The sequence below is a fragment of the Mixophyes fleayi genome, chromosome 10 (genome assembly GCF_038048845.1).
Source record: "Mixophyes fleayi isolate aMixFle1 chromosome 10, aMixFle1.hap1, whole genome shotgun sequence".
Taxonomy (NCBI): Eukaryota; Metazoa; Chordata; class Amphibia; order Anura; family Limnodynastidae; genus Mixophyes; species Mixophyes fleayi.
The window spans coordinates 38,250,140-38,263,193 of NC_134411.1; the positions used below are offsets into that span (position 1 = coordinate 38,250,140).

The 13,054-nt window shown below is 44.6% G+C and overlaps 1 protein-coding gene across 1 annotated transcript in view; it reads left to right on the forward strand.

The window, feature by feature from the left end:
• Positions 1-1,826: 1,826 nt before the first annotated feature.
• DKK3 (dickkopf Wnt signaling pathway inhibitor 3) overlaps positions 1,827-13,054 on the forward strand; it is a 34,314-nt gene continuing 23,086 nt past the window's right edge. Inside the window, exons 1-4 of the mRNA XM_075188467.1 lie at positions 1,827-1,899; positions 3,037-3,304; positions 9,001-9,129; positions 9,420-9,509. Of these exons, the coding sequence (XP_075044568.1) occupies positions 3,062-3,304; positions 9,001-9,129; positions 9,420-9,509 (462 nt within the window). The 5' untranslated portion in view covers positions 1,827-1,899; positions 3,037-3,061. The remainder of the gene's footprint in view (positions 1,900-3,036; positions 3,305-9,000; positions 9,130-9,419; positions 9,510-13,054) is intronic.

Genomic DNA, 13,054 nt, shown 5'->3' on the forward strand with positions numbered 1-13,054 from the left:
GTATATCGTGTGTGTTACATTGTATATCTGGTGTGTGTGTGTGTTACATTGTATATCTGGTGTGTGTGTGTGTGTGTGTGTTACATTGTATATCTGGTGTGTGTGTTACATTGTATATCTGGGCTGTGTGTGTTACACTGTATATCTGGACTGTGTGTGTTACACTGTATATCTGGGCTGTGTGTGTTACATTGTATATCTGGGCTGTGTGTGTTACATTGTATATCTGGGCTGTGTGTGTGTGTTACATTGCATATCTTTAGATTGTACGCTCCTCTGAGCAGGGCCATCTCTCCTCCTGTTTCCACCACTTCTAACTCTGCTCTCCAACTACTTAGCCCTCCTCCTCGAGGGTCCTCCACCCCACGTCCACTCTCGCCCCCTCCTCCCCCCCTGGAGGTCTCCCTGTCTTCCGCGCCCTCCTTCTTGGGCCCCGTCGTTTGCGGATCCTCCCTCCCCCTTCCCCGCCCTCTCTAGCTGTGCATTGAGCTTACTGAGTTGCTGTGTTTACTGTACTGTGCTGTCTCCCATTGTATTGTAATTTTGTTTGTCTCTGTACGGCGCTGCGGATGCCTTGTGGCGCCTTATAAATAAATATTAATAATAATAAATAATAATAATATCTGGGCTGTGTGTGTGTTACATTGTATATCTGGGCTGTGTGTGTGTGTGTGTGTTACATTGTATATCTGGGCTGTGTGTGTGTGTGTGTTACATTGTATATCTGGGCTGTGTGTGTGTGTGTGTTACATTGTATATCTGGGCTGTGTGTGTGTGTGTTACATTGTATATCTGGGCTGTGTGTGTGTTACATTGTATATCTGGGCTGTGTGTGTGTGTGTGTGTGTGTGTGTGTTACATTGTATATCTGGGCTGTGTGTGTGTGTGTGTTACATTGTATATTTGGGCTGTGTGTGTGTGTGATACATTTGTATATCTGGGCTGTGTGTGTGTGTGTGTTACATTGTATATCTGGGCTGTGTGTGTGTGTTACATTGTATATCTGGGCTGTGTGTGTTACATTGTATATCTGGGCTGTGTGTGTTACATTGTATATCTGGGCTGTGTGTGTGTTACATTGTATATCTGGGCTGTGTGTGTGTGTGTGTTACATTGTATATCTGGGCTGTGTGTGTTACACTGTATATCTGGGCTGTGTGTGTTACATTGTATATCTGGGCTGTGTGTGTGTGTGTGTGATACATTGTATATCTAGGCTGTGTGTGTGTGTGTGTGTGTGTGTTACATTGCATATCTGGGCTGTGTGTGTGTGTTACATTGCATATCTGGGCTGTGTGTGTTACACTGTATATCTGGGCTGTGTGTGTTACATTGTATATCTGGGCTGTGTGTGTGTGTGTGTGTGATACATTGTATATCTGGGCTGTGTGTGTGTGTGTGTGTGTTACATTGTATATCTGGGCTGTGTGTGTGTTACATTGTATATTGGGGCTGTGTGTGTGTGTGTGTGTGTGTTACATTGTATATCTGGGCTGTGTGTGTTACATTGTATATCTGGGCTGTGTGTGTGTGTTACATTGTATATCTGGTGTGTGTGTTACATTGTATATCTGGGCTGTGTGTGTGTGTGTTACATTGTATATCTGGGCTGTGTGTGTGTGTGTTACATTGTATATCTGGGCTGTGTGTGTGTGTGTGTGTTACATTGTATATCTGGTGTGTGTGTTACATTGTATATCTGGGTTGTGTGTTACATTGTATATCTGGGCTGTGTGTGTGTTCCCTCCACACGTGCTCTACTGTGACGTCACTCGCTCTGACCTATCCATCAGCCTATTATGACTCAGTATGCAGATTAGTGGGCGTGTCCCTGTCCCAGACCAGAGTTGATGTTGAGCATTGTTCATCCAGATCTGTCAGCAGCAGCAGCAGCCGCAGGTTAGTGCGGGGTCCTGTCACGTGATGTGTGTACCTGGGGACCTGGGTCATGTATGTATGTATGTATGTATGTGTGTATGATGTATGTATGTGTATGATGTATGTAAGTATGTATGTGTGTGTATGATGTATGTAGTATGTGTGTGATGTATGTATGTATGCATGATGGATGGATGTATGTGTTATGCAGAGGATGTATGTAGTATGTATGTGTATGATGTATGTAATATACAGATGATGTCTATAATCCCCAGCTCCCGGGCTGCTGTCACTGATCACTGTTTTGGGGCCTCACCCCTCAGGATTTGCTGACATTGATATATTGATCTTGTTGATAAATGTGTCAGTATCTGTCTAGTGCTTTATTATCACCCAAATATGTGTCCCTGGAATTGTCCCTATTTTTCACTATTAAGAGGTGATACATGGGAGCTAATTACTGATTGATACATGTGTACGTTACCCCTAATGTCAGACAGAAGATGGTGATGGGTAACAGGTGGCCCTAGGGCCATATGGGGCCCTCCGAGCCCTCACCCGCGGCCCCAGCTCCTTCCTGCTGTACTGTCAGATGTGTTTGTTATAGCGTGTAACACATGTGTATAATGACTGCTGATGTGTTATTACAGATAGACGTCTGATTTTTGTAATAAATGCACTGTTCTAGCTTATTACTGAGATTAAGGGTAATATGTGACCCTTTTGATGGTTCGTGGGCCCCCCATGTGGCCCCTGATGTGCAGCAGGTTGCCTATCACTGACAGAAGACAATACATTGAATGAAAGAGAGAGACGTCTATCTGTAATAACTCATCAGCAGTCATTATACACACGTGTTACACGCTATAACACACATCTGACAATGAAGCTGGAAGGAGCTGGGGACCCTAGGGCAACATGTGGCCCTCCGAGTCCTCACCTGTGGCCCTAGGGCCACCTGTTGCCCATCACTGATATAAAGGAATATACTTCAGTAAAGCATCTGTTTTTTTGCCCATTGCAGACACGTGTGTATATATGGGGCACTCAGGAAAGGGCAACTGGCGTTCCCAGCAGGAAGCGTGTGTGTCATGTGTGTCATGTGTGATGGTCTGTGTGGTTCACTCCCAGTTTGTCAATATCTTGTCTCCGCTGCAGACCTAGAGACCAGGATTGTCCTAGGATGTGTTCTACGTTCAGTGTCTCCAGGATGGTCCTCCTGGCCGTGAGCCTGGTCCTCGTGGCCTCCTCTCCAACCGGAAGATCTCCGGACCCTGAGGATGTTCTGGAACTCGAGGACCCTCCTCTCTTCCCTCAGCCCCCGTTTAGACCCATCGAGGATGAGGCCAGCCTGAATGAGATGTTCAGGGAGGTGGAGGAATTGATGGAGGACACTCAGTCCAAGCTGAACAACGCTGTGAAAGAGGTACAAGGCACCGAGCCATCTGTAGCTGAGTTTATTGATGCCTCCTCTTAGTTACGTAGCTGCCCCCACAGCGGAGGACATGGTGGGTGCATTGTAGAGGGGGAAATATCACTTGTACCTGCCCAAGATTCGTATGTGTGACAGGTCTCATCCTGATCCGGCCTTGTGTCCATCTGCGATATTCAGGGTTTTACTTACAAAAATATAATTTTTTTCAAGATGTTTGCATCACCTTCTAACAGTGTGTCCATTGGGACAATCGATTCCACGAATTACCGCCCCCCCCCCTATGGGCCTGATTCACTAAGTAAAAGTTAAGCAAAAGTAAGTATGGAAAAACCATGTTGCATTGGAGGGGGAGGTAAATTTAAAATGTGATGGCAGATTTATAGTTGGGGTAGGACATGTCCTAGATCAACTTTAAATTCCAATGTACAAATAGGCTATCCGGTATTTGTGTGCTACATGAAATAAAAGATAGTATTTTCCTTATGTGCAAAATAATAAACTTATTTGCACCCCTTGCATTGTAACATGGATTTGTCCAGAAAACTTGAGTAAGAAAACTTACTTAATTTCTTTGCTTAACTTTCCTTAATGAATCAGGCCCAATGTGCTTTTAAAGTACGGGATTTCAGCATCCGACCAGTATAGAGGCAGTTATAAAGTGCCTTGGTGATTATGGAATTATCTGTGACCCCCTTCCTCCCCTATGTACCCTGTTCAGTGCTGGCCAGGATGTGAAACAGCTGTAGAGAGTACAAGATTTCTGCCATACAGCAATAAGGCAGATCTAGGCTCTCGCTTCAAGGAAAAGTGCAAAAAAATTATATAGTGCATTTACTTTCAGCTGTGGAAATAGCTGCTTTCCTTTAGCCTAAAACAAAGCCTATGACATAATAGACAGTTATATTTAATAAGTTGGACAGACTGTGGAGCAGATTGTTTTCGATCGGTTCCTAAAGTACTTAATGAGTTAACGTCATCTGTGTTTTCTGTAGGAGATGCCGGATCTTTAGATTTTCTGGTCTGATTTTCTGGTCTGATTTTCCTCTGGTTTTCCCCGTCCCTCCGTGTACTCCCAAATCCTGACCATTTTTTATTTCATAGCAACATTTTCTTGGCAGATCGCTAAATAAAACAGGAACATTTAGGGTGAAGCTGTGGTTTTTGCTAAAGACCAGTTTTTTTTATGGTCTAATATGGAAAAAAACAAAACTCCTTTTTTTCATTCCACGAGACGCACCGAATGTCTGAAAGGGAGGTTTCACTTAAATGTGTATTAATATCCCACCGTGACAGTGTCTGGGTCTTGTTGCAGTCACATCTGAAGATTATTATCCTGTCTTGCCGATACAGGTTTATTTTACGTCTTAATAGGAAATGTCGTCCTTTAATTGGGGAAAAATAAGGTTTCCTGCTGAATGAAATGTTCTTGCAATACTTAGCTGTGTGTCATAAAAACCTGAATGTTATTTTCTTTGGGCGCAGTAGACGGTCTGCATTAGAGGGTGTGCGGTGGCGTTTTACAGTCTAGGGCATTGTTGGCTAACCTGTGACACTCCAGGTGTTGTGAAACTACAAGTCCCAGCTGCTATATATTGGCAAAGCATGCTGGGACTTGTAGTTTCACAAACACCTGGAGTGTCACAGGTTGGCCAACACTGGTCTATGGGGATTTGGCTGATTGTGAGAGGAACAGAAGCTAAAACCAATGTGAATATCTGTTTAATATGTATTGTGTGTAATATTCTTCAAATAACCAAGTTGCTGACCCGTTAACTGCCTCTAACATGACCATTAAATCTGGCGGTAAGTAAAAAAAATAAAAAAAAAAATGTTTATTATTGCAACCAATCGGGTTCAATCATTTTGGGGCATTCTAGAAACTGAAAGTAAACTTCTAATTGGTTCCTGTTGTCAGTGCCACTCCCCTTTTTGTACCGATTTTAGTAGTTATGTCCCATTTTATGCAGAGATGTTAAATTCAGACATTCAGCTCACAGTCGAAAAATGATAACTGTGAATTAACCGGTACACGCGCTTCTGACAAGCTTTCGCTTTGCGTCCGTTTTGACTTTGCCTGCAGCGTTCATGATGCTGCTGTTCTGTATGTTGTGCTTCCGGGAGAGAGGTCCAAGGCTTTGTCTTTATCAATGCCGTAGATATCTCCTGCATTAGGCTAAGTTTTGCATTAAACCACAGTGCCTATAATTTTCGATCGGGACTACGGTGTCGGACAATTTAATACGCTCCAATAAGAGTAGCTTTTCGTACGGTGACCCCGACGGAGACGCTTGCCAGCAGTTCCTGTCGGCGGTCAGATCAGCTGACCGCCGAGCTCCACTCCACCAATGACAGGGGTGGCGCCTCTATTTAAACTAGACTCTGGCATCACTAGGGTGCCAGAGTATCTAGTCTCCCAACCTGTCTCTAGGCTCCCCTGTTATTCCTATATATCTCCTGCCCGCCTCCTCCGGATTGACCTTTGCCTGTTTGACGAGTCTTTGGATTCTCCCTGGTTCCTGTTCCTTATCCTGGTTCTGACTCTCGGCTTCCTGACTACCCTTCTGCCTCATCCTTCTGTACCTCGTTGCCTGCACGGATTTGACCTCGGACTGTTCACTACGTTTGTTCACGTGACCTCGCTGGTGGCTACCTGGGAGAACCGCGACCGACACGTCTCAGCAGCTAAGCCCATAATTCCTTGCGGGGTTCCCTGGTGAAGACCTGGGGCGTGGATAGACTCCGCGCCTCCTTGCGTAGCAGCGCTAATACCAGCAGGTAAGGCCGTCCAATTACTTTGTTTGTGACAGATATTTAATGGGGGCCGTATGCTGCCATTCATAAATAGCCCCTAAACCTCGTCAGACCCCAGACATGACCCTTCCACATTATACAAATGGGTCTGCCCCCAGTGGCGCACGCAGGGGGGGGGTTTCTGAGTCTCCAGAAACCCCCCCCCCCCTGCGCTAACTAAGTGGCCGCTATAGCTGCACTGGCCTATACAGCAGCCGCGGCGCTGTCAAAGAAACGTCCGCGGCTGTGCTGTAGTGTATACAGCACCGCCGCGGACGCTTCTTAGACAGCGCCACGGCTGCTGTATAGGACAGCGCTGAAGAAACGGAGCAGCAGCTCTCGCGGGGGTGTTTTTTTTTTTGTGGTCGGGGGGGGAACCCCAAAACCCCCCCCCCCGACAATCCTCCGTTCGCCCCTGGCCCCCAAACATAACTCACTATCACAGTTACCTTGGCTGGAGGAATTAATTATTCTAAGATCAAGGTGTAAATGAATGGGCCGCCCTAGGCTAATACGCTCCTAGTGCACCCTCAGGCTAAAGGTGATAATTATATCGTCCTTAAATAAAAAATCCAGCTCCCCCCCCCCCCCCCAGTATTTATGTATGTGTTTTCAAAATTCGTCTCCAGTTGGATTTTTTAAACGGGCCACAGCAATGATTGTTGCTCGTCATAATTAGAACCTTGTAACGGAATTGAGGAGGGACAGAGCGTGTGACGGTAAGATGAGCGCTGTGATACCTGCGCCTGTCACTGTCTTTGATTCTCCTACTCACTTTATCTTAAGCGTCCGCTTGAGAATTGTCTTCAGTCTTCACCATGGGCATACGAGATTAAAACCTTGCTATTCTATCATGTCTTTATTTTAACTTTGAAGAACAACTCTTCTCTTCATTTTTAAAATTAGTTTCAGTTCATAGTTCTCAATGTCGCACCCGCAATAATCTTGCGTCCCCCAAAAGCCTTGCGCCCTGCGCTGGTGCCTAGTCAGCCTATTGGATAATCAGGCCCTGGACATTCCTGCTCTGCGCTGAGACACTCCGGAGCCGCTACCTGGCGCTCTGTACGCCGCTGTAGCGATGATGATTTGTGTTGGATTGCAGAGCTCCTCTGTATAGTAACCATGAAAATCTGCTAAAAAAAATGTTGTCTGGAAGGATTTTCTTTTCTTTTTTTTTTGTACAGTACATACACTAATTTTTTTTTGGGGGGTGAAGAGCTCAATTTGGAAGAGCATTAAGACACAAGGACATTTGTAGAAATGGTGCGAATGGTCTTGCAGCAAGTAATGATGGTGCTTGTTCTACGTTGTTTCTGGTGCAGAGTATTGTAATTGCTTTAATGGCGCTGATTTCGGAGCTGGCAGTTATTTTCCTGGCATGACCTTCCAGTGCCAAGTCACCAGATATCCTGCCCACCTGGTATCGTACATGTGGTTTTCTAGTCACCGCTGTAACAGCTGATGAGCTTTCTATTTACTTGTATAAATATCTCACGCTCTGCTCTAGTCCTCCGGGCGGGTTCTGTGGGTGATCTCGGAGGAGAAAAAGATGCTTTAATTACAGCTTCAAACAATGTGATCCACCCAGAGATAATATATCTCCTCTCCCAGGGAACGCACAGGATGCCCCCAGGACCGGTTTGACAAACACAACAACTTTTACAGGTCACATTCTTATGTACAGAACCCTCCGGCCCATTATAATAATGTTTGTGACATTAATGACTTCAGTCACAGACAGACATCACCCCGAATCAGTCACTGACGCTGTACTCGGGGTGTTACATGAACTACTCTCCTGGGGGCTTTTAGCTTTTCATTGTCTTACTCCCAAATTCTGCATTTATATGTAATCATTTTTACAGATCATCTTGTCAGTGATTAGTAAGTCTGGATCATCAGTGTTGTCTATGTTTTGTGCTGGAAGGAATATCTTATTGTTTATAAATAAACTGGACCTACCATATAGAGGCATATTTAAAAAATCACAGTAGTGCACTATTGTGCACTTACCGTGGAATAAAGTCCCGATGTGCCCTCCGCAAATTTATTAAAGGTGCATCGCAGCAGATATCATGGATATCTGCTGCTTTGTACTCCTGATCGTTTTTTGCGAGCAGTCACCATTCAACAGAATGGTGACTGCTCTGGCCGCAATCTAACAAGTATATTAGAGGTAAAATATTAGTAAAATATTTTTTTCGGGAACTTGTCTTGATAATGTACCAGCTGAAGCTGAAGCTGGCGTACATCATCCTAATTGAAGAAATCCACTGCTGTCAGCTCTGCTCCGGAGAGCAGAGCTGGACAGCGCATGTGTGGAGGGATCACATGATCCCTCCCTGTCACTCAGCGCGCTCTCTCTGCAACGATAGTTGCAGAGACAGAGTGGGGACTTTGTGCACTGCACATGCGCAATTAAAGGAAGAAGAGGAACGAAGAGGAGATCCCGAGACAGCGCGTCCGAAGAGGGAGGTAAGTGTGATTTTTTTCTATCACAGAAACAGCAGTTTTTCGGAACTGTTGTTTCTGTGATCCCTTTTTAATAAATGTGAGAAATAGTTCAATCCTTATCCTTGCGATAAGGATTGATAACTATTTCTCACTTTTGCCGATTAATGATAAATGTGCCCCAAAGTATTGAAAAACGTAACGCCACTCCGTAGCGTGAACCTCTCACCCTCATATAAAGATTTAAATCCTCAAATAAGGATGCAGAGATTACAGAGTGGATCTTTAATAATGAACTTTTGTGTTCTGTCCATATAAAAAAAAGCCATCTTGAATTTTATTAGGATGTGGTTATATATAATTATATAACAAGATATATTGGTCTTTGGTTCTATTATGAAATGATTTAGTGAGCTCTTGTGTCACATGATGATGTTTTATTTCAGATGGAGGAGGAGGAGATCGCGGCGGACAAGGCGGCCTTGAAGGACCTCCCACCTAATTATCATAACGAGTCGATAAAAGAGAGGAAGGTGGGAAACGACACCATACTGACCAGGCAGGAGATTGACAAGGTATTTCTAATAAGAGCTGGTCACATGATCTATAAGGGGTGTGGTCAGTATGTAAAGTTATAACCAGTTATCCTTTAAATATAAACCGCTTAATTTCCTCTCGATCGTTAACTTTAACTATGACATAAACCAGCTGTATGAGGTGGTGGTTTGTTCCATCCAGAAATATATTTGCGTTTTCCCTGGTAACACACGAAACTCTGATGGAAATAAATAAATGTAAGGATAATTATTAATTAGCCTTTGAACTGTCCTCGCAGTGGGATAATATCATTTCTATCTCTCTGCAGAAAACGGACAACAAGACGGGATCCACCTACGTCGCTGAGACCATCGTATCGCAGCTGAAAAGTGGGGACAAGAAAAGTCTCCCAAGTTTCGTAAGTCACCATTACAAGTGTACAGTCACCGGCTACGTAACATTGATCCAGTAACATTGGTTGCAGTGGTGTAACGCACAATCATCTGTCCGCTCTGATGGGGCTGGTGTTGGGTAGAGTGATGACCGTTAGTATCTGGTTACTATCGGGCTGTTATCTCCAGGTTATAGGATACATCTGATCAGTGAAGAGAAGAGTCTGATCCGTATGTTACATTGTTACATTGTGCAGCGATGATGCTGTGTTACAGTGTGCAGCGATGATGCTGTATGTTACATTGTTAGTGTGCAGCGATGATGCTGTATGTTACATTGTTAGTGTGCAGCGATGATGCTGTATGTTACATTGTTAGTGTGCAGCGATGATGCTGTGTTACAGTGTGCAGCGATGATGCTGTATGTTACATTGTTAGTGTGCAGCGATGATGCTGTATGTTACATTGTTGCAGTGTGCAGCGATGATGATGCATGTTACAGTGTGCAGCGATGATGCTGTATGTTACATTGTTACAGTGTGCAGCGATGATGCTGCATGTTACATTGTTACAGTGTGCAGCGATGATGTTGCAGTGTGCAGCAATGATGCTATATGTTACATTGTTAGTGTGCAGCGATGATGCTGTATGTTACATTGTTAGTGTGCAGCGATGATGCTGTATGTTACATTGTTATTGTGCAGCAATTATGCTGCATGTTACATTGTTACAGTGTGCAGTGATGATGCTGCATGTTACATTGTTACAGTGTGCAGCGATGATGCTGCATGTTACATTGTTACAGTGTGCAGCGATGATGCTGTATGTTACATTGTTACATTGTGCAGCGATGATGCTGTATGTTACATTGTTACAGTGTGCAGCGATGATGCTGTATGTTACATTGTTGCAGTGTGCAGCGATGATGCTGTATGTTACATTGTGCAGCGATGATGCTGTATGTTACATTGTTGCAGTGTGCAGCGATGATGCTGTATGTTACATTGTGCAGCGATGATGCTGTATGTTACATTGTGCAGCGATGATGCTGTATGTTACATTGTGCAGCGATGATGCTATATGTTACATTGTTGCAGTGTGCAGCGATGATGCTGTATGTTACATTGTTGCCATAGCGTGTAACACGTGTGTATAATGCCTGCGATATGTTATTACAGATTGAGTGTATTGCCTTATTACTGAGATGGAGGTAATGTGCGGCCCTGTGGAAGGTTACAGGGACGCCCATGTGGCCCCTGCAGTGTATCGGGGGCCTATTGCTGATGTGAGGTTTCCCTGCCACTTATGGCTGCCTGTGCTGTGTGTTATAGACCGCACCAATATTCATAAGACCATAAATTCACTAGTGACAAATTGCTGATCCCCTGGTGAAGGCAGATTATCCGCAGGAACCGGTGACATCATTGAGGACTAAAGGTGCCCAAAACGAGGGTGGTTCCAATTGTCCACTGATAGATCACATTATATATGGGTAATAATGTTCATAATATGGATATTAGAAGTCACCGCTGAGTTATGTGACAGTATAAGAGCATGTGGCTGTAGGAGGAGTTATGTGACGGTATAAGAGCATGAGGCTGTAGGCGGAGTTATGTGACGGTATAAGAGCATGAGGCTGTAGGCGGAGTTATGTGACGGTATAAGAGCATGAGGCTGTAGGCGGAGTTATGTGACGGTATAAGAGCATGAGGCTGTAGGCGGAGTTATGTGACGGTATAAGAGCATGAGGCTGTAGGCGGAGTTATGTGACGGTATAAGAGCATGAGGCTGTAGGCGGAGTTATGTGACGGTATAAGAGCATGAGGCTGTAGGCGGAGTTATGTGACGGTACATGAGCATGATGCTGTAGGCGGAGTTATGTGATGGTATAAGTGCATGAGACGGTAGGAGGAGTTATGTGACGGCATAAGAGCATGAGGCTGTAGGCGGAGTTATGTGACTGTATAAGTGCATGAGACGGTAGGTGGAGTTATGTGACGGTATAAGAGCATGAGGCTGTAGGCGGAGTTATGTGACGGGATAAGAGCATGAGGGTGACAGGGGAGAGGGTATCGGGGAAGAGTAGAGGGTGTGATGTGACTGAATTGTGGGGGGAGAGTCTGGTGGAGTGTGTGTAATGACACGAATGCTGCATCTTGGACTGACTGCCAATCGGATTTTGGGCCTTTTCAGTTTTTTTCAGTACACAAGTGGTGCGACCGCTGCAGTTGGTGTATATTGGTGTGTACGTCAGTCTGGTGTATGCCGGACACTGCTGGGCTATATTGGCATCGTCTGGTGGGCACTGTATGTGTATATTGGGCAGGGTTGGTGTAACTGAGGCACCGCTGGTGTGTTCTGGTTTCTGCTGGTTATCGGTGGGTATAATATGCTGGTCATTATTCTGGATACATATCATTATAACCAGCACACAGATTGACTAAACCTATTACATATTTCCCTCCGCAGAGGCTCCTACTCGCTAGGAATAGAACTGACTTTGAATCGCCAATATCGATATTCTCCTTTGGAAGGTTTCGGGAAGTAAAGCGCATAGTGCATGCTGGGAGACCTGGGTTGAATCACACTACTAAACAGAACTAAGAGAATACGGGAGCCCTGGCAGGAACGCCAAATTTACAGAACTTAATTCAAGTAAAAAAGGAAATGAAACAATAAAAGTGTAAGAAAGAGCATGTTCCTCATTCTCCTCCTGAGTCTGTCTGATGTTTATACCCCAACTGGGGTCCCAGAGTTCTGGAGGGTCCAAGCTTTATCCATTACAGACCTGCCCCTCTGCCCTTCCATGTGGAAGCTGCTATTGCCCCAGTGGTTGGTCAGGTCTGTAACAGATGTAGTTGTGCCCTGCTTGTTAGCTACAGGGGGTAATGGGATGGGCATCGAACACCGTCGAATACAGAGTAGAGCAGTCATCACTTCTATATTTGTGGCTTGTAAAATAATATGAAAGCAGCCTCATGTTCTGGGTGGGGCCATAGTCTCAGTAGGCGGAGCAATGTAGGTGCCACCACTCAGCTGGTGCAATACAGAGAGCATTCTAGTGACGGCTATGCAATACAGAGAGCATTCTAGTGACCTTTATACAATACAGTGAGCATTCTAGTGACCTCTATACAATAGAGAGCATTCTAGTGACCTATATACAATACAGAGAGCATTCTAGTGACCTCTATACAATACAGAGAGCATTCTAGTGACCTCTATACAATACAGAGAGCATTCTAGTGACCTCTATACAATACAGAGAGCATTCTAGTGACGGCTATGCAATACAGAGAGCATTCTAGTGGCCTCTATACAGTACAGAGAGCATTCTAGTGACCTTTATACAATACAGTGAGCATTCTAGTGACCTCTATACAATAGAGAGCATTCTAGTGACCTCTATACAATACAGAGAGCATTCTAGTGACCTCTATACAATACAGAGAGCATTCCAGTGACCTCTATACAATACAGAGAGCATTCCAGTGACCTTTATACAATACAGTGAGCATTCTAGTGACCTCTATACAATAGAGAGCATTCTAGTGACCTCTATACAGTACAA